The sequence below is a fragment of the Neoarius graeffei genome, chromosome 7, assembly GCF_027579695.1.
Source record: "Neoarius graeffei isolate fNeoGra1 chromosome 7, fNeoGra1.pri, whole genome shotgun sequence".
In the NCBI taxonomy this organism is placed as follows: Eukaryota; Metazoa; Chordata; class Actinopteri; order Siluriformes; family Ariidae; genus Neoarius; species Neoarius graeffei.
In genome coordinates, this window is record NC_083575.1 from 56,630,425 (window position 1) to 56,653,036 (window position 22,612).

Here is a 22,612-nt window from a genome sequence, read left to right on the forward strand (position 1 = left end):
CCTGCTCGTAGCTACATTAGCATTAGCTCGTGGGTGGATATACACAGCAGCTACAAACACTTGAGTGATTTCCCTGGGCAGATAAAAAGGTCTGCACTTTAACAGTAAAAACTCTAAGTCTGGACAGCATTGTCTCTCAATAATGGCAGTGTCCGTGCACCAACTATTGTTGATATAGACGCACACACCTCCTCCTTTCATCTTACCCGAGTCTGATGTGCGGTCCGCCCGGAAGATTGTACGACCTGCTAGCTCCACAGCTAGGTCCGGGATGTTTTCATGCAGCCAAGTCTCCATTATCACCATGATGCAGCTGTCTATCTGGTTGTTAATGTCCCGTAGTTTGATCTCGTCCATCTTGTTGACCAGGGAGCAGATGTTGGCAAGAAAAATGCTTGGAACCGCTGGTTTATGCGGAGTCTTGGTTAGCCTAGCTCTGATGCCGGCTCGTTTGCCCTGCTTCAGGCGTCTTTCGCAGCGCCGCCGTCGCCTCCTCTCCGGGAACGAGTCAAACCCTTCCGGGGTTATCAGTGTTGTTTGAGGCTGATAAGTTCAGTTCGGGTATAAGTCCTTCTCAATGTGTAGCTGCTAACTAAAGAGGAGCACCGGGTCACTGCGTCTACACACGTCGCCATGAGTAGGGGATTTAAGTATTTCTGTAACTGCTGATCTCCTGAGAATTTCAGTAGTCCCTAGAGTTTACTCAGAATGTTGCCACAAAGAAAAAACATCCCAGCAGCAGCAATTCTGTAGACATAAACACCTTTTTGATGAGAAAGGTCAAGAGAGAATGGCTAGACTGGTTGGAGCTGACAGAAAGGCCACGGTTACTCAAATAACCACTCTGTATAAATATGGTGAGCAGAAAAGCATCTCAGAATGCACAACATGTCAAACCTCGAGGTGGATGGGCTACAACAGCAGAAGACCACATTGGGTTCCACTTCTGTCAACCAAAAACAGAAAGTTGCACTAGGCACGGGCTCACCAAACCTGGACAGATGTAGACTGGAAAAACATAACCAGGTCTTATGAATCTCGATTTCTGCTGAGGCACACAGATGGTTGGGATGGGAAAGTAGGCTGGTGTAAGTGGTGTAATGGTTTGGGGAATGTTTTACTTTGTGCCCATTTATAACAACCAATCATCGCTTGAATACCACAACCTATTTGAATATTGTTGCTGACCATATACAACTCCAAAGGAAAAGTTGTCTCAAACTGGTTTCATGAACATGACGATGAGTTCAGTGATCTTCACTGGCCTTCCCAGTCACTGGATTGGAATCCAATAGAACCAGGGCCGGATTAACATGGCCAGGGGCCCCTAGGCTACAAGTTGCTGTAGCCCCCCCGGCCACCACCATCTTATCCCATCTACCTGTAAAGAACTGTCTGTTTTCTACATTTTAAAAAGTTTTTTTTTGTTTGTTTGTTTGTTTGTTTGTTTGTTTGTTTCATTATTAAACTTTGTACAGCTGGGCCAGCAAAAACAGAACACCAAAAACTATAAGGTTTAGATTGACAACAACTTATCACAACTTATGCAACTGTCAATTGAATGTGCCTGTAGGCCTTTTAGGCAACTGAACCTCTCAAGTACACGATGAAGAGGCTATAATGAAAGGCAATAAAGACAAAGTAAACAAACTAATGATCAACAACCAGTATCATTCTTAAAAGTTTGTCCTCCTAGCTTTTCTTGTAGAAAAGTCATCAATTAGACTTGAAAAATCCAATGAACGCAGAATGTCACTTTCAAGAGACATTAGAGAGAGGTGATTCAATCTGCATTGGCCCATGGTGGATCTCAGTCTACTTTTAACCAATCCCAGTTTAGAAAAAGACCGCTCTCCACTGGCATTAGTCACAGGCAAAGTCAGAAAGAGTCGTAGGGCAATGTCAACAATTGGGAACACCAGCAGCAAGTTCCTCGTTCTCAAAACTTGCAGAAGAGATCTAGCAGAGGTGCCCTGGTTCTGCATTTCACTAACAAACTGTCTAAACTGCACAAGCTCTTCCACAAAATCTGCTTCCACATCACCAGAATATAGTTTCTGGAGCTCACAGGCATCCCTGCGGAGATCCGGCAAGGGCATGGACACGATGTTATTCAAAAATCCGAATGTTTGGTTAATTGTTTTGTAGGAATCATATCTCCGATCTAGTTCTGCAACGAGACGGTCAATTATCGCAAGAAACACCCTTGTTCTAAATGCGTCTCGACCCGATAACATAACGTTTGCTACGCTAGTGTCATGATGACTTGCACTTGCCAGTTGGGTTTCATTAGGTTTAAAAAACCCTGTTAGTTTTGGTATATTGCTCAATAGAGCTTTGTCACGTTGGGCTTTTTGCCGTTGCGCCTTGCACTTTTGAGCACCGCTCTCGTATTTTCTGTCACACATGTTCACTGTTCAACTGTGGAGTGACGTCGTGCGTGACGTCTAATATTTATATATGGAAGGCGGATTTGCCTCACCCAATCGGCGTCTGTTTATTTAAATATTCATTTTGAGCCAATGAATATGAAGGTTTTTTTTTTCTTTTGACTAATTGGGGGCCCCCCTGCGAGGCGGGGGGCGTGGGGGCCCCTAGGCTGAAGCCATATGAAGCCTGTGCGGTGATCCGGGCGTGAATAGAACACCTTTGGGATGTGATGGAACAGGAGATTCACAGCATGAAAGTGCAGCTGAAAATTCTGTAGGAACTGTGTGATGCAGTCTTGTCTAAATGGACCAGAATCTCAAAGTAATGTATCCAATATCTTGTGGAATCCATGGCACAAAAAAAAAAAAAAAATTGAGGTTGTTTTGAGAGCAAAGGGAGGCCCTACCTAGTATTAGTGTATTGTTCCTAATAAAGTGCTAAGTGAGTGTATTTCAGCTTTCTCATTTCCTGGTAGTGATAGGTACATAATACTTCACTCTGAGAATGGGAAAAAGAAAGTGGTTGAATACTGTTTTTGTTGTCAATTTTTCTTCATATCATTTATACCATATCCATATGACTCTTCTTCTTACGTAGCTAGTGGATTGTGTTGAGAATGAATGTGTGTCACCAAGCTTACTACTTTCACACTTCATGTACAATATGAAAAGTCTTTCCATTACTCTGAGACTCTAAGAAGTTGGTGAAGCCTGGTGTGTACGGTACACTGGTGTTCAGACATTAAGATCACTGTTACTTCTGCTCTTATCTGATCTAGCCAGACACTGGCACTTGGTCTGATAATGATCTGATCACAGACAAAGCCAGGGCTCATATTGTGTTCACTACTCCACTTTCTCTCTCATGGTCAACACTGTGCTCTTTGGAGTATGACCTCAGCTCAGGACGAGTGCCATTAATCTTATCTGTTTGGTGTCTTTAGGTCAGTCAATGCCTCAGAAATATGAAGGTGCACCTGCAGCGGCAATTACGGTACTTAGACATTTAACTGTTTTGTTTCTGTGTCTTCATTCCTGGCAGCTTCATCCTGGTGTTTGGCTGTTTGGTCCTGTCTGTGTTCTCTACCATCCCAGATCATATGGACCTCTCTAACCACTGCCTACTCATACTGGTGAGAACAAAACACATTCCTGACCTCAGGACATTTGGCACATTATCACACACAAAACAGCATTTTTTTTTTAAGTCTCAAATCTTTGACAAATAGTATTTTTATCTCATGTTCCAGGACCTCCTTTGGCTCTTGTGGACAAATATATTGCCTTGCTATATGATACATATTTATTTTGTTTTGTTAAGCTAGATTTCTAGCATTGTGTTGTTGGTAAGTATGATCAGCTCCGGCAATGAGGGACAGGCCCAAAGTGATAATGGGCTGTCAGTCACATCTCAGTTGGGTTGCTGGATGAGCTGATGTATCCTTTTGCATTGGTCAAAGGTGGCTTTACTCTCACTGATGTAGAAAAAATGCACTCTGTATCAGATGGCACCCTGGGAAATTAGTCTGTTATGAGAGTGCATGGAAGTCACTCTCAGCTGTTAAGAGAATACGGAGTGTATCTCTACCCTAGCTTAAATTTCCCTGAATTGCTGAATAATGTGAAATCTGAACTGCACAAATACTCAGAACAGTAAGTCAGATTTGGTGGATATATGCATAAGACATATGGCATGTATAAAGACACTACAATAAAATTAACTATATGCTGTAATATTATACTTTATTGATCTTTTTTTTTTTTTTCTTAATTAACCAAATAGTATATGTATGTGAGGCGCAAGTTGAGTCGAACATGAGTACTGAATGCTGGAGAGATAAGCTGCTGTTCAGCTGTAATACTGTCAGCTTTGTTGTAATGTGCTGTACTGACAGATGTTTTAATCTGCTGAGAGTACCAGTGAATCCTGTTGGATTTATCAAGCGCTGCAATTAACAGGGTCGGCAACCGACATTGAGAAATGAGCTCCGGGGTAATTACACTAACCAGATACTATTATGGGCTCCTGCAGAGCAGTGCACGGTTCCATCTCAAACTGCATACTCAGGCATTTTGCTGCTCTAGGGCTCACTGTATATACCATGCTCAACACTACGGCACACCTTTTATTGTTTTATTTTATAAAACTGTCCTTATCCAAAGGCTTTCACGTTACAAAACATAATATAAAACCCCCAGACTCTCATTTATACTTGGAGTATAGTGCTTCCCATCCCAAGCACTGCATAAATCCCACTCCCTACTCCCAGTTACAAAGACTTTAAACACAGTTGCAGTGAAAATGAAGAATTCATCCAGAACAAGTGATTATTTCCTAGATAATGTCATAGATGATGCCATGTCCCATGTTAACACTATTGAGAGAACAGATGCACTGACCTGTAAGCAATCCACTGCTAAGATAGAAAGAATTCCTTTTGTGCTCACTTTTCATCCCACTAATAAAACAATGGCGATTCCTCTAAATTCCTGAATTGCTCTAAATTCCTGAGACTGCTTCACTTTTGTAGGAGCTTCCACTCCTCTCATACAGTTAAAAAACATCCGTGAACTGCTTGTCAGACACTGAATTTAATAATCAGACTCATAGAATCTGTAGCAATATTGCACGTGACTATTCTAGATGTTCCACATGCAAATTTATGAATACAGCCACTAAAATTACAGGCTCTAAATAAACAGTTTTTGTCACTCATCACTTCACATGCACCATCACAGGAGTTGTTTGTAGCTTTCCCATTAAGAGATACAGTCAGTTGTAATTTGGAGAAACCAAGAGGAGACTGTCCGGCTTCTGCTATTTCCAAAAGGAGAAGTCACGCAGAATTTGTCTGTTTCTTAAGTATATTTCCAAAATAATGCCCGAATATTTAGCTGATGATGACAGTATGAATGAGTGTCCTTTTGTAAACATCAGAAAACAGACCCCATGTGACAATCTACTACAGGCACTGAACTGGGTGCTGCGTTAGAGCCCAGAAGAAGAGAAAGTTAAAACAATGACTGAAGAAACAGTAATTTTCTACGGTTTCTTTACAGTTATTGAGGTAAACAGACAGATGCATCTCTGTAGGGATCCATTCCATGTTTTCAGACAGTTATAAAAACATTACATTATATGAGCCTGTCAGTGATGAAAACAAGCGGTTTACTTTGACATGATGATTGCCCATAGAATTACATTGTATAGCCATTTTGTGGTTACCGGTTCTATCGTTCTAACTCAGTACTGGACCAATTTCAATTGTTTTTGTCCCTCATAAATATTTGCACCCAAAGAGATGTAAAAAATAGGGCCCAAGTTGAAAAATGCCAGCGTTTTCCTTTAACTTGCTGCAGTCACAAAAAAGAATTTGGATTTAAAAAATTTAACTGATACTTACCACAAAATACATTGTTATATTGGATGCTAAGATAAAACCCAATGTATATTGTTTCCTAATGCACCCCAGTGTGTCAGAATACAATATGGTTAATGAGATGATATGCTGTTGTGTTGCAACTTGCAGGAGTTTGTAATGATCGTTGTGTTTGGTCTGGAGTACATCATTCGCATCTGGTCTGCTGGATGCTGCTGTCGCTACAGAGGATGGCAAGGGAGACTGCGCTTCGCCAGGAAGCCCTTCTGTGTCATAGGTGAGACACGGTTGCCTGTGAGTGACTATGTATGTACTATACAGTATGTGTGTAGCTGTCTGTGTGGATACTGATGCTGATTGATGCTTCTGGAAAACTGAAGTGAATGGAGTAATGATAGCTCCTAGCGACTGGATCAGTGTCTAAATTTCACACACGCAAAGTTTAAAGAGGATGAACCTGATGAGTTCTGTACACTCTTGCACTGAGCTTTTGGTTTGAATCCTTTGATTCCTTGACTTTGTGAATCCTTGGTTATACGGTACACACATGCATACACACTAATCCTACTACTCTTTTTGTAAGTATAATATTAAAACAAGCTATTGTGAGTCTGGTTTTACACACAGGCACTGTATTTGTAAGAATGTATTGTGTTTGTGAGTGTAAAATTGATCCAAGTGATCTGTATTGAAGCCTTGTTAATTAATTAAGGTCAGAGCTCCATCACAGTTTCATCAGTGCCTGACTAATGTGTGAGTAAGAACCTCAAGTCCAACCCAGGATCGATTCTGAGCTTGTTTGTGGGAAGGCATCATCAACACAGCTTTGTTTTCGCAAAGACAAATCACTTCTGAACCATAAAATGATTGCTTAGTTTTATACATCGGTGCTGCAAGCAGTTTGCATGCAGTCTTTGCAAAATGGGAGACAGTGCACAACACTTTGTTTTTACTCATGTTTATTTAATGAATGCATTACTGTTTAGTGTTTTTAATATTTCTGCTAGACATTACTTTGCTAGATGTGAGCAGCAGTCATTTGCATTGAAAACCCTTTATTGCAGGATTCATTCACTTTTGCAGAACACACCCTCCCTTTCCCTACCAATGTAACACATGACACAGGAAGTAAATTGACAAGTTAAATCAACCACGTTTCCTATAGTCATTTCCTATAGCAGTGTACACATGTACTGCACGTTCCATCACGCATTACCACTGTACGGTGGTGTAGTGGTTAGCACAGTCGCCTCACAGCAAGAAGGTTCTGGGTTCGAACCCAGCGGCTGGCGAGGGCCTTTCTGTGTGGAGTTTGCATGTTCTCCCCATGTCTGCGTGGGTTTCCCCCACGGTCCAAAGACATGCGGTTAGGTTAATATGGGACGGCCTTGGGCTGAGGTGCCCTTGAGCGAGGCACCTAACTCCCAACTGCTCCCCGGGCGCTGTTAGCATGGCTGCCCACTGCTCTGGGTATGTGTGTATGCTCATTGCTCATGTGTGTGTTCACTGCTTCAGACTCGTTAAATGCAGAGAGGAAATTTCACAAGTGTGTGATGAATAAAGTTGTGCTTTCTTTCTTTCTTTTACTGCCTCTTCAGGGCCACCACTTTTTGGCCATGCTCTTTTCTCATCAGTGCCAAAAGCCTAAGATTGCATTTAATGCAGAACTGATTGAATGAATAAAATGGTGAACAGAAACTAAAAGGCGAAGTCAGTTTATTATGCCAAATTTCATTCTGAGAAGACCTGAGTTAACAGGACAAGGTTTTTGTGTTTGAAGTAACAGATATAGCAGCACAGCAAGTTAATACATAGTTTTGAGAGACCGCATGAGAGAGCTTTTGCAAGACAATGGCAAGTCACATTAATCACTTATGGCCCTTTTCCACTACCCTTTTTCAGCTCACTTCAGCTCACTTCAGCCCGACACGGCTCGCGTTTCGACTACCTCAGAGCAGCACGACTCAGCTCGCTTCAGCCCTGCTCAGCCCCCAAAACTCGCACGGTTTTGGAGTAGGGCTGAAGCGAGCCAAACCGAGCCGAGTGGGGCTAGGGGTGTGAGGAGACACTCCCCGGTTTTTGTGTTTGAAGTAACAGATATAGCAGCACAGCAAGTTAATACATAGTTTTGAGAGACCGCATGAGAGAGCTTTTGCAAGACAATGGCAAGTCACATTAATCACTTATGGCCCTTTTCCACTACCCTTTTTCAGCTCACTTCAGCTCACTTCAGCCCGACACGGCTCGCGTTTCGACTACCTCAGAGCAGCACGACTCAGCTCGCTTCAGCCATTCAGCACCCAAAACTCGCACGGTTTTGGAGTAGGGCTGAAGCGAGCCAAACCGAGCCGAGTGGGGCTAGGGGCGTGAGGAGACACTCCCCTGTGCACTGATTGGTGAGGAGGAGTGTCCTCACATGCCCACACACGCCCCGCGAGCACGCTGGGATCTGTAAACACCGTAAACCCGGAAGAAGAAGAATTACGAATTACGAGAATTTCTGAAGCCTTATGCGCCTCGCCTCATCTACAGTATATGCTCTTGCCAGTATCTATTGGCGTTGTCGGTGACAACAAGCCACAGCACCAAGACCAGCAACACTAACGACTCCATGTCCTCCATGTTTATTGTTTACTCTCCGGGTCGTGAGACTACCGCTTTAAAGGTCACTGGTGTCACTGTTTGCACCGCCTAACGACATCACGTGACGTCTACCCACTTTCGCTAACTCCACCCAATGTGTCCACCCACTTCCAGCCAGCACGGTTCAGCGCGGTTGTAGTCGAAATGCAACTCCAACAGCCCCACTCAGCTCGACTCAGCCCAACTCAGCACGACACGGCTCAGCCCAACTCAGCCGCGTTGGTAGTGGAAAAGCGGCATTAGCTTCCATTCTCTTTGTAGGTGGATGCTAATTACCAAATGTATATTGGTTGGATTTATGGTTGGATCCATTGGTACTTGATTTCCTTTTTTTGGTTTGGAGTTTTATGTGTGGGGAAAAGTATTGAAAAAGGCAAGATGTGTCATATGAACAAAGAGTACTATTTTTCCAGGCCAGGTCATGTAGTAGTGGGTTAGAGATGGGATTTAGAAGAAACTTTTATGAAAGGAGGTGGATATGCTGGTCCCAGTGACATTTCTCTCTGCTTCTGATGTGTCTGAGAGAAATGACAGACATGAAATTGCCATCACTGTAAGTCTTCATCAGACTATGACTATGTTCAGTGCATTTTCAGTGAGAATCAGAGAAAAATAGGAGGTTTCTCAGAAACTAGACCTGGAGTGCAGAGCTTATACATTGCCTTTATGCCTTCTTGAAACCGTGTGGCAAATACACTGAGGCTGACTGCTCCACATTATCGAGGTGATTTTTGTGAAAACCCTGGATGATAATTGATAGGGTGGTGCAGTGGTTTGTACTGTCACCTCACAGCAAGAAGGTTGTGGGATGGAAACTCACAGCCGACTGTCTGGAATTTCTTCTCCCTGTGCCTGTATGGGTTTCCTCTGGGTGCTCCCATTTCCTCCTACAGTCCAAAGACATGCGGATTAGGTTTACTGGCTACTCTAAACTGCCCGACTGTGAGTGTGAACGGTGGTAGATTAGTGACCTGCTCAGGGTGTATCCCGCCTCTCAGCTGAATTCAGAAAGACAGCAGATTGGCTCCTGCTTCCCCAATGTCCCTGATGGATAAGCAGCATAGATAAGGGGTGGATGGATGGATGGATAATTGACAGAATTAGTTCTTCACTTGAATTCTTTCTGTTGTAGTTTCCTTTATCTTCAGTAATCACTGCTAGATATATGTTGACCAAAAAAAGCATGCCTGTGCTCCATGTAAACATGAACCTAACTCTTTCTGGCTTCTCATTGCAGACATCATTGTGCTCATTGCGTCCATTGCTGTTGTGTCGGCTGGCAGCCAGGGAAACATTTTTGCTGCATCTGCACTGCGGAGCCTTCGCTTTTTACAGATCTTACGGATGGTGCGCATGGACCGACGAGGGGGTACCTGGAAACTGCTGGGATCTGTAGTCTATGCTCACAGCAAGGTAGACTAGGATACAAGATTTTACTTGCAGTGACTCCTTACAGCTTGGCCTTGTTTATCCCAGAACGTATTCAAATGTAAGCCTCTTTTGAAATGTGTGTATGTCTAAAATTAAATGGAGCAAAGCCTGCACTCTATAGTCTTCAATTTAATTCAAAGTTTTATACTACAGTGGTGCTTGAAAGTTTGTGAACCCTTTAGAATTTTCTATATTTCTGCATAAATATGACCTAAAACATCATCAGCTTTTCACACAAGTCCTAAAAGTAGATAAAGAGAACCCAGTTAAACAAATGAGACAAAAATATTATACTTGGTCATTTATTTATTGAGGAAAATGATCCAATATTACATATCTGTGAGTGGCAAAAGTATGTGAACCTCTAGGACTAGCAGTTAATTAGAAGATGAAATTAGAATCAAGTGTTTTCAATCAATGGGATGACAATCAGGTGTGAGTGGGTACCCTGTTTTATTTAAAGAACAGGGATATATTAAAGTCTGATCTTCACAACACATGTTTGTGGAAGTGCACCATGGCACGAACAAAGGAGATTTCTGAGGACCTCAGAAAAAGCATTGTTGATACTCATCAGGCTGGAAAAGCTTACAAAACCATCTCTAAAGAGTCTGGACTCCACCAATCCACAGTCAGACAGATTGTGTACAAATGGAGGATATTCAAGACCATTGTTAACCTCCCCAGGAGTGGTCGACCAACAAAGATTGTTGTAAGGCGTGTAATAGTCGGCGAGGTCACAAAGGACCCCAGGGTAACTTCTAAGCAACTGAAGGCCTCTCTCACATTGGCTAATGTTCATGAGTCCACCATCAGGAGAACACTGAACAACAATGGTGTGCATGGCAGGGTTGCAAGGAGAAAGCCACTGCTCTCCAAAAAGAACATTGCTGCTCATCTGCAGTTTGCTAAAGATCACATGGACAAGCCGGAAGGCTATTGGAAAAATGTTTTGTGGATGGATGAGACCAAAATAGAATTTTTTGGTTTAAATGAGAAGTGTTATGTTTGGAGAAAGGAAAACACTGCATTCCAGCATCAGAACCTTATCCCATCTGTGAAACATGGTGGTGGTAGTATCATGGCTTGGGCCTGTTTTGCTGCATCTGGGCCAGGACGGCTTGCCATCATTGATGGAACAATGAATTCTGAATTATACCAGCAAATTCTAAAGGAAAATGTCAGGACATCTGTCCATGAACTGAATCTCAAGAGAAGGCGGGTTATGCAGCAAGACAACGACCCTAAGCACACAAGTCATTCTACCAAAGAATGATTAAAGAAGAATAAAGTTAATGTTTTGGAATGGCCAAGTCAAAGTCCTGACCATAATCCAATCGAAATGTTGTGGAAGGACCTGAAGTGAGCAGTTCATGTGAGGAAACCCACCAACATCCCAGAGTTGAAGCTGTTCTGTTTGGAGGAATGGGCTAAAATTCCTCCAAGCCAGTGTGCAGGACTGATCAACAGTTACCGGAAACGTTTAGTTGCAGTTATTGCTGCACAAGGGGGTCACACCAGATATTGAAAGCAAAGGTTCACATGCTTTTGCCACTCACAGATATGTAATATTGGATCATTTTCCTCAATAAATAAATGACCAAGTATAATATTTTTGTCTCATTTGTTTAAGTGGGTTCTCTTTATCTACTTTTAGGACTTGTGTAAAAATCTGATGATGTTTTAGATCATATTTATGCAGAAATATAGAACATTCTAAAGGGTTCACAAACTTTCAAGCACCACTGTATATTATATGGACACAAGTGTTTTACTGGGAAATGTGCCACTCATATTTTTCATACGAGCTACATTTGGGATATGGAGAACCAAAACCATATATAAATAATATTGGCTGGCATTGACTGGTAGATCAGATATATTTCATTCAGCTAGCATGATACTGAATGAGTCGAAGACGAGTTCAGTATCATGCTAACTGAATGGAATATATGTGATATACCATGAAAAAAAGCCAGCCAATATTATTATTATTATTATGCATACACACTCTCTTTTCCAGTTTTTCGATGTCCGTTGGTATGTTTTTCTCTTGTAAATATGCGTGAAGAATATCTAATGAAGTTTTGGTAGCCTTTCGGGTGTTCAGTGGTTCTTTGTCTTTCCCGGTGAACAAAGAACTGCTTCTGTGCATGTGCAGAAAACTTTCCCATTGAATATTCGCATCAGCCCTTAGGAGTGACGTCATGTTGTCTTGATAACCATGTAGTATCATAAACCATATTCAATGCTCATTCTCCATTGGGTAGAGTGACGTAATACACGTAGGATAAGCGATATGCTAACAATATTGCATGCTATCAAACCAAATGAATGAAACCCGCTAGAAGGGAACAGAATACATGTTTTTATTCCATCAAAAAAGTGTCCTGTATGGATAATAATTCCCGATATTTCACTCCGATGACATCACTCCCAGTGTTTTCCTGCTGGCTAGATGCGCATTGTCAATATGGCAAACCGGTTCAAAATTAAAATTCTTTTGATTTTTTTTTCTTTTGTGGATGTGTCTGTATAATATAAAGAACAATATATCGTGTTGAAAAATATATCACTCTTTCGCTTCGCTCACTCGTGATGTATACATTCACCACTTGAAGATAAACTTCATATCTTCGTGCAACCGTGTAATATCCTCTATGTAGTACACAGTAGCCCAAATTGTAAAACAAATCGCATTCTAGAGATAGCAAATAAGCACCTGAAGTGACACTAAAAATACTTTTCTGCAATCTAGAATAACACAAAACAGTAGAAATGCAAGATGTGATCTAAAAACAGATATTGGATATGAGCAGGTCATGTGTGCATACGTGTGAGAGTGTTCTTTTCGACTCCAAATGTGTGATCCTGCTTTCAGCCTCTCTCTCGGCAGCCCTGTCTGAACTGTAGCTCCTGCCATGAGCCATGGCCAAACCACAGACTTCCTCAGCCCTCGGCAACCCAACATTTAGTGGATAGATTACGGGCTGTAGCTCCCTACTGATTCCCTGTGGTCTATGAAAAAGCTGCTTTATTCCTCTATCTTTTCTTACCCCTGTCCTTCTGATTTTTCTGTGCCATGGCATAGTATTTGGTTCGTCTGATTTTTTTGGCATGCTGTAAAGCTCTGTGCTTTTCTGTGTGAACAGGAGCTGGTAACTGCCTGGTACATTGGGTTTCTGGTACTGATCTTCTCCTCGTTTCTGGTTTACTTGGTGGAGAAAGATTTAAACAAGCAGTTTACCACCTATGCTGATGCACTTTGGTGGGGGACGGTAAGTCTGCATAAATGTAACATACACATATGAACACAAAAAAGCTGTACACCTTTTACTTTTTTGCATCTCACACAATTATCCAATCTGTCGGAAATGTTGATCCTCTATTCCCTGTTCTAATATGTCTAATTTGTTCTTATAGCATCCTATTGTATAGAATCAGTCCAGAGCCATGATTGGCTTCACACCAATATTATACTGTTCTGTCATGTTCCACATATTACAGTGTTACATTACAGGAACACAGCAGTCCACACACCATGGCCACTGTCACAGTTTCCTGTTGGGGAAATAAATAAATCATTGAATTCGGTCAACGCAGACAAAACCATCAGCTGTTTGAGTGTAAAGTACATACAGTAAGGTCAGTTTGTGGTGGTTACTGGTCATTGCCCTTTTGAGGTTTGATATAGTGGCTCATACTGAGCCAGCATTAGAGTGCCACAACAGACTGAATTCTCAGTTATGTGTGTGTGGATCTGCTAGGCTGACTGCAGTACAGAGAAGAAAAGCAGAGGAACAGGACTCAATGTCTGTGTATGTCTGTGTGTCTACTCCCAGCCATCATTTAATGTCTACAGCACACTCAGCATTTGACAGATCACTCACTTTTACTGGATGTATTGAATTTGGTTTGGCTTGTGCTTTGTTTGAGTATCCCCTGCCTGCAAGAATCTGAATCTCTCACTTACTGGTACAGAACAGAGAGAGAGCTTTTAGACTAATGTTTTTTTTTTCAACGTAAGCTACCAATTTATTACTTTCAAGGAGAAACTGGTAAAACAAATGGCAGTGTGGGTGTAACTCTAGAGTACTCCTATGTTTGCCTTTAGATATTCATGGCCTTTTAATATGGCAGATTGGACAGGAGTTGTTGTAAGTGGAGCTTTGCGTCCAATATGTGGCTTTTACTGCACTCTGCGGTACCCTCTCATAGGAATATGATCAGTGAAGACACTGTGGGAGATTGTGCTCCCCACTGTGCCCAGCTTTCCATTGTGTAGGCAAAATCAGAGTGTGCTCGGCTTCTTCCTCCTCTTCTTGAGTTGACTGAAGGTGCTGTCTGGACATTGCTGTTTGTCCTGAGCTTACTCTATATTCACTAGAGTAATTTAACTCTTATCTGCAAGGACCTGGCACACTCAATCTCTAACCTTTGACCATCGATGTCTGTATACTCAGATCACTCTGACAACTATTGGCTATGGGGATAAGACGCCACAGACTTGGCCAGGTCGGCTCCTGTCCGCAGGTTTTGCTTTACTGGGGATCTCTTTCTTTGCCCTGCCTGCGGTGAGTAAATACAGCCTTGCATTCCCAGTGAAGGCTGCAAGGCCTCTTTAATCCACCAGCACCATGAACTGCAATACTGTTCACGTTAATAATGCAAAATACTTAAATATAAAATTTTCATATAAAAATACTAAACATGAAAGAATTCTATATGCAACAATATACCGTTTCAACACGAAGCAAGTCACAAGGTGATCTAATAGTGTTAACTATCACATTCATAGCTATATTGTCACACACTTGTGCCTACACACTTGCCATCAGACCAGTAACCAATATATAGATTTTATAAAGAAATATATACATGACAACTCAATAAAATATATTGTACAATACACCAGTCAGCCATAACATTATGACCATTGACAGGTGAAGTGAATTACATTGATTATGTTGTTACCTGTCACCTGTCAAGGGGTGGGATATATTAGGCAGCAAGAGAACAGTCAGTTCTTGAAGTTGATGCATTGGAAGCAGGATAAGGATCTGAGCAACTTTGACGGGGGACAAATTGTGATGGCTAGATGACTGGGTCTGAGTATCTCTAAAATGGCACATCTTGTGGGGTGTTCCCAGTATGCAGTGGTTAGTACCTACCAAAAGTGGTCCAAGGAAGGACATCCGGTGAACCGGTGACAGGGTCATGGGTGTCAAAGGCTCACTGATTTGCATGGGGCACAAAGGCTAGCCCATATGGTCCAATCCCGCAGAAGAGGTACTGTAGCACAAACTGCTGAAAAAGTTAATGCTGGCCAAAACAGAAAGGTGTCAGCATTAACTTTTTCAGCAGTTTGTGCTACAGTACCTCTTCTGTGGGATTGGACCATATGGGCTAGCCTTCATGCCCCATGTGAATTAGTGAGCCTTTGACACTCATGACTCTGTCGCCGGTTCACCGGTTGTCCTTCCTTGGACCACTTTTGGTAGGTACTAACCACTGCATATCAGGAACACCTCACAAGATGTGCCATTTTGGAGATGCTCTGACCCAGTCATCTAGCCATCACAATTTGGCCCTTGTCAAAGTCACTCAGATCCTTACGCTTGCCCATTTTTCCTGCTTCCAACGCATCAACTTCGAGAACAGACTGTTCTCTTGCTATCTAATATATCCCACCCCTTGACAGGTGCCATTGTAATCAGATAATCAATGTTATTCACTTCACCTGTCAGTGGTAATAATGTCATGGTTGATTTGGTGTATGTCAAACAGGGTGGCAAGGTTGTGCAGTGGTTCGCACTGTCGCCTCATAGAGAGAAGTACGCAGTGGAACCTGGTGTCAGACTGGGGCTTTTCTATGTGGAATTTGCATGTTCTCCTCATGTCTGCGTAGATTTCCTCTGGGTGCTCTGGTTTCTTCTCACTGTCCAAAGACATGCAGATTAGGTCAACTGGCTACTCTAAATTGCTCCTAGGTGTGAACATGGGTGTGATTGGTTGTTTGTCTCTGTAGTCCTGCAATAGATTGGTGACCTGCCCAGGGTGAACCCAAAGTCAACTGGGATTGGCTCTAGCTTCCCCTGCAACCCTGACGGATAAGCGGTATAGATAATGAATGGATGGAAAATTGACAAACAATGAAATTAGGATCCATGGAAGCCCCTAAATAGCAAATACAATGTAAAATAGTGAACAGAAGACTTTATGATTCCCACATGCAGTGGTGTAATATGTCTAAAGGGTTTTTTTTCATTATTCTCTGACTCTTCTTGCTATGAATAAAATCTGAAAACAGAGACGATTTTTATGAAGCAGTTAAACTCCCTGCTTTTGTACTTATCTGTTTTGGCCCTCGCTAAGGCATCTGGGTGTGCGGTAGGTCACGCTGTGATATTAATCCAAGGTGCCTTAGATCTCAGTGTTCAGACCCATATGCACGTCATTCCAGCACAACCCTGTCTGCCAGCTCTATGTGGCTAGTGTTATTTCAGGAGTGCAGTATTTCTCTGAGCTCTCAAAAGAGAAGATTAATGTCAGTTATGTGTCATATGCTATCCAAGATCACTTCCAATAAGCTTTTTGTGATGTCTGAAACATTATCTTTGCTGCGGTAATTTTCATGTGGAGTATGTTAATGTGTTTAGGTCAAAGAGCCCAATGACAGTTGTCTTTTCTGACTGTGTCTGTAACTATAAGCGCTGTTGTAGAGTTTAGACCCTATACTGAATGATTAATTGTAATGACAAACAGTAGGCAAACATTTGTGAAATTTATTGAAGAGCAAACCCTTTGCCATTGTTTACCAAATAATAAATCAAGTGTGTCTGTGTGTGTAGGGGATTTTAGGCTCGGGCTTTGCTCTGAAGGTGCAGGAGCAGCACAGACAGAAACACTTTGAAAAGAGGCGAAACCCAGCTGCCAGTCTTATACAGGTAAACCCGCTGCATTTACCACACATCTGCCTTCCTGATCAAGAAATGAATGAGTTTAAAAATAAATATTAATATCCAGTATGTAAGTAGTGCATGCTCATATACTACATACTCTCAGTCCTGGTCCTGGAGTACTGCATATTTTGGTGTTTTCTCTGCTCCCAACTCCCCTGATTCAACTAATCGGTTAAATAACAAGCTTAGGCTGAAGTGAAGAAAAACACCAAACTGTGCAGGATGGTGGGACTACACCATGAATGAGAAACTGAGTATGTTTTAAATGACTATACGCTTTATAGCCAAAAGTATGTGGACACCTGAACATCACCCCAGTTTGTGTTTCTTGAACTTTCCATTCTAGATTTAGTCCCCTGTTGCTGTTATAGTAACCTCCACTCTTCTGGGAAGTCTTTCCACTAGATTTTGGATTGTGGCTGTGGGGATTTGTGCTCATTCAGTCACAAGAGCATTAGTGAGGTCAGGCACTAATGTTGGAACTGGAGGTCTAGTTCAGAGTCAGCATTTCGATTCATCCCAAAGGTGTTCAGTGGGGTTGAGTTGAGGGCTCTGTGCAGGCCACTCGAGTTCTTCCACTACAACCCTGGCAAACCATGTCTTCATGGACCTCGCTTTGTGAACAGGAGCATTGGCATGCTGTAATATGTTTGAGCATTTCATTTCCAGTGAAGGGAAATTGTAACGTGACAACAGACAAAGGCATTCTACACAATTTATGTGTTTTCAATTTTGTGGCAACAGTTTGGGGGAAAACCCACAGGTGGGTGTGATGATCAGATATCCACATACTTTTGGCTATATAGCGTATGCTATATAGTACTACAGTGGTGCTTGAAAGTTTGTGAACCAACTCCTCTCTAGGGGGAGGAGGGGTAACAGGAGGACAGAGGACGGCAAGGAGCAGTAGCCTAGCCTAACAATAAGCAATACTGGATAATGTGCAATATAATGTGCAATATCTCTCCTGCTAGCCACCCTTTTTTTCTCTCTCCCCCCTTCCTCTCTTCCCCATATCTTATTCTTTTTATATTTGTATATGTAAATACTTAATTTAATTTCATTTATCTAGAAGTTTTTTCTCTATTTTCTATTCTCTGTTTATCCTGTAATGATGCTGCTGGAATCTTAATTTCCCTGAGGGAACCCTCCCAAAGGGATCAATAAAGTTCTATCTAATCTAATCTAACCCTTTAGAACTTTCTATATTTCTGCATAAATATGACCTAGAACATCATCAGATTTTCACACAAGTCTTAAAAGTAGATAAAGAGAACCCAGTTAAACAAATGAGACAAAAATATTATACTTGGTCATTTATTTATTGAGGAAAATGAGCCAATATTACATATCTGTGAGTGGCAAAAGTATGTGAACCTTTGCTTTCAGTATCTGGTGTGACCCCCTTGTGCAGCAATAACTGCAACGAAACGTTTCTGGTAACTGTTGATCAGTCCTGCACACCGGCTTGGAGGAATTTTAGCCCATTCCTCCGTGCAGAACAGCTTCAACTCTGGGATGTTGGTGGGTTTCCTCACATGAACTGCTCGCTTCAGGTCCTTCCACAACATTTCGATTGGATTAAGGTCAGGACTTTGACTTGGCCATTCCAAAACATTATTCTTCTTTAACCATTCTTTGGTAGAACGACTTGTGTGCTTGGGGTCGTTGTCTTACTGCATGACCCACCTTCTCTTGAGATTCAGCTCATGGACAGATGTCCTGACATTTTCCTTTAGAATTCACTGGTATAATTCAGAATTCATTGTTCCATCAATGATAGCAAGCCGTCCTGGCCCAGATGCAGCAAAACAGACCCAAACCATGATACCACCACCATGTTTCATAGATGGGATGAGGTTCTTATGATGGAATGCAGTGTTTTCCTTTCTCCAAACATAACGCTTCTCATTTAAACCAAAAAGTTCTATTTTGGTCTCATCCGTCCACAAAACATTTTTCCAATAGGCTTCTGGCTTGTCCACATGATCTTTAGCAAACTGCAGACGAGCAGCAATGTTCTTTTTGGAGAGCAGTGGCTTTCTCCTTGCAACCCTGCCATGCACACCATTGTTGTTCAGTGTTCTCCTGATGGTGGACTCATGAACATTAACATTAGCCAATGTGAGAGAGGCCTTCAGTTGCTTAGAAGTTACCCTGGGGTCCTTTGTGACCTTGCCGACTATTAAACGCCTTGCTCTTGGAGTGATCTTTGTTGGTCGACCACTCCTGGGGAGGGTAACAATGGTCCTGAATTTCTTCCATTTGTACACAGTCTGTCTGACTGTGGATTGGTGGAGTCCAAACTCTTTAGAGATGGTTTTGTAACCTTTTCCAGCCTGATGAGCATCAACAATGCTTTTCTGAGGTCCTCAGAAATCTCCTTTGTTTGTGCCATGATACACTTCCATAAACATGTGTTGTGAAGATCAGACTTTGATAGATCCCTGTTCTTTAAATAAAACAGGGTGCCCACTCACACCTGATTGTCATCCCATTGATTGAAAACACCTAACTCTAATTTCACCTTCAAATTAACTGCTAATCCTAGAGGTTCACATACTTTTGCCACTCACAGATATGTTATATTGGATCATTTTCCTCAATAAATAAATTACCAAGTATAATATTTTTATCTCATTTGTTTAACTAGGTTCTCTTTATCTACTTTTAGGACTTATGTGAAAAGCTGATGATGTTTTAGGTCATATTTATGCAGAAATATAGAAATTTCTAAAGGGTTCACAAACTTTCAAGCACCACTGTATACTATATACATATAATATACAGTATGTAACACATAACACGTGTATCTGACTGCTTCAATATTACATGCTGGCTTTTGTTTCTCTTCTGTATAAAAACAATTACATATTCAGACTCTCCAGCACCAGTAAATGATGACCCTTTTCCCCTGACCTCTAACCTCATAATGATTAATAATGTGGGTTGGAGAGATGACAAATGAGTTTCACAGGGTGAAGATATGTGGGATTTACCATCTGTCATGTCCACAATCTTCAGTACATTTTGTCTAAGGCAGGAGAAAATGAACAATAACACAGACATTTATTTCACTTTAGACCATTACCGTCTCTGTCCAAAGGAAACACTAGCAACTATTTATTATGTGCTTCCACGGAAGGAATTCTGTGTGAGGGTTTCCTAAAGAATAATACTTCTTCCTAATGGACTGAGCCATCCCTCTTTAGAAAAGTAAAAAATTAATGTGGTGTGTGTTCATACGCATACACAATCTCCAAGAAACAGAGAAACTGTACTACAGCAAGATTGAGCAACTTTTTTTTTGTAACATTTCTCTCGAACAGAGCAAATGGGCCAATCTAATCACTGTTTATCTAGGTCATTTCTCTTGCTTTAGACCTTAGCTTCAGTAAATTATTATTCGTTGAATCTACAGTCAGAGGAAATAAGTATTTGGAAACTTTTGTTTTTGTTATTTATTATTCTTACACCGTTTATTTACAATTCTCAAAAAACAATACATGTAATGGCTATTGAATTTGTGATTATAAATATGAACAAAAAAGTATATATTCTTAAACATAAACAAAAAGGCGACTTTTGACAGAGCCTCATTATTTCACTCGCTAGTGCTTTTCAGTTTGCTATGTGAAAGTTCAAGTTTAAAAATGAGTGTGACGTGTGTTGGCTCTGTTAGGGTTCTCTCTCTCTCGGTCTCTCTCTAACAGCACTCCCTGAAAGGCCAAAAAAACACGCATAAAAGGCTGACTGTAATAACACGCAGGTGAGAATCGGCACATGTTAATTGCCGATTCAACCTGCCTCCTTTCCATCCACACTTGACCACGCCCCCACTGCAACAAAATCATCTAGTATATTTGTTTTGAAGTGATATTTTCCCCTCCTCTTCAGAATTCCTCCCCAGCTATTCACGCCACACCTGTCCGGAGATGATTAGTTGCAGTTCCCTAAACTTTCCACCTGCATATTATCGAACCAGCTGAACTGACAGTGATGTTTAAAGGCTTTGCTGTGGCTCTGTAGCTCTTTCCATTTGAGTGTTGTTTAATAAAGTTGTCCGTGAGAACTTTCGGAAGCTTCTTCATCTTCGCCGTGTTTATTTGCTTTGTGAAATCTTCCCAACCAATGATAACGTCTTCTAGAATAACCATGTATGCAATTTGCAGAATTTATATCTAGAACTTGATTTATTTTTATGTTACCTTTACATATTTTAATATCGTATCTGAATAGATTTTTCCCAATAATTATTTTTTAAACATCTTTATACTTATGAATACATACTTTTTGTTCATATTTATAAGTACAAAGTCAAAAGACAGTACGTATGTAAATTTGAAGGGAAAGTAGATTAAATAACAAATAAAAAGTGGCTGAATACTTATTTTCCTTCACTGTATGATTTTTTTCTTCTTTTTTATGATGGAGACTCACTGTCCTGCAGTGAAATACTGTTACCACTAAGGTTGTTTTTCGGATAACCTGTGATTTCAGGAATAATGTCACACTTCTTTTGGTCTGTTTGTCTTTTGTCTTTAAATTACTGTGTGGTGCCCTTTACTCTCAGCTTTTCCATCTTTCTTGTACATCTGCTTGAATTAAAAGCGTAGTATGCAAGATTTATGATCTGTGGTCTTTGAGTCATCGCACATTCCCTTAATCATTCTTTCTTGCAGTGGTGCCTTTCAGCATCTTTTCATATTGCATAAGTGCTGTAAAAAGCCTTTTGATTTATATTGTCTTCATCACACAGTGATTCCTCTTCATCCACTAATATGTCTGCTCTTTGTATTAAACAGAGTCTGTGTCTTTTAAATGCTACAGTGCAATGTCATCACCTTCCTCATTTCAAAATTATTTATTTATTCTATTTCCTCTACATATTTAATACATTTTACTATGTTGTTTCTCATTTACTTAATATATAAAGTTACAAAACATAAAACTATATACATTGGCTGCATAAAACTATACAGTGGTGTTTGAAAGTTTGTGAACCCTTTAGAATTTTCTATATTTCTGCATAAATATGACCTAAAACATCAGCTTTTCACACAAGTCCTCAAAGTAGATAAAGAGAACCCAGTTAAACAAATGAGACAAAAATATTATACTTGGGCATTTATTTATTGAGGAAAATGATCCAATATTACATATCTGTGAGTGGCAAAAGTATGTGAACCTCTAGGATTAGCAATTAATTAGAAGGTGAAATTAGAATCAGGTGTTTTCAATCAATGGGATGACAATCAGGTGTGAGTGGGCACCCTGTTTTGTTTAAAGACCAGGGATCTATCAAAGTCTGATCTTCACAACACATGTTTGTGGAAGTGTATCATGGCACAAACAAAGGAGATTTCTGAGGACTTCAGAAGAAGCTTTGTTGATGCTCATCAGGCTGGAAAAGGTTACAAAACCATCTCTAAAGAGTTTGGACTCCACCATTCCACCGTCAGACAGATTGTGTATAAATGGAGGAAATTCAAGACCATTGTTACCCTCCCCGGGAGTGGTCGACCAACAAAGATCACGCCAAGAGCAAGGCGTGTAATAGTCGGCGAGGTCACAAAGGACCCCAGGGTAACTTCTAAGCAACTGAAGGCCTCTCTCATATTGGCTCATGTTAATGTTCATGAGTCCACCATCAGGAGAACACTGAACAACAATGGTGTGCATGGCAGGGTTGCAAGGAGAAAGCCGCTGCTCTCCAAAAAGAACATTGCTGCTCGTCTGCAGTTTACTGAAGATCATGTGGACAAGC

The 22,612-nt window shown here is 41.2% G+C and overlaps 1 protein-coding gene across 5 annotated transcripts in view; it reads left to right on the forward strand.

Annotated features, from left to right (window-relative positions):
* kcnq5a (potassium voltage-gated channel, KQT-like subfamily, member 5a) overlaps positions 1-22,612 on the forward strand; it is a 227,413-nt gene that overhangs the window by 177,414 nt on the left and 27,387 nt on the right. For all 5 annotated transcript variants that reach the window (XM_060926040.1, XM_060926035.1, XM_060926036.1 and 2 more), the window contains exons 2-7: positions 3,472-3,562; positions 5,960-6,086; positions 9,690-9,865; positions 13,036-13,161; positions 14,347-14,457; positions 16,735-16,830. In XM_060926040.1, coding sequence (XP_060782023.1) covers positions 3,472-3,562; positions 5,960-6,086; positions 9,690-9,865; positions 13,036-13,161; positions 14,347-14,457; positions 16,735-16,830 — 727 coding nt within the window. The remainder of the gene's footprint in view (positions 1-3,471; positions 3,563-5,959; positions 6,087-9,689; positions 9,866-13,035; positions 13,162-14,346; positions 14,458-16,734; positions 16,831-22,612) is intronic.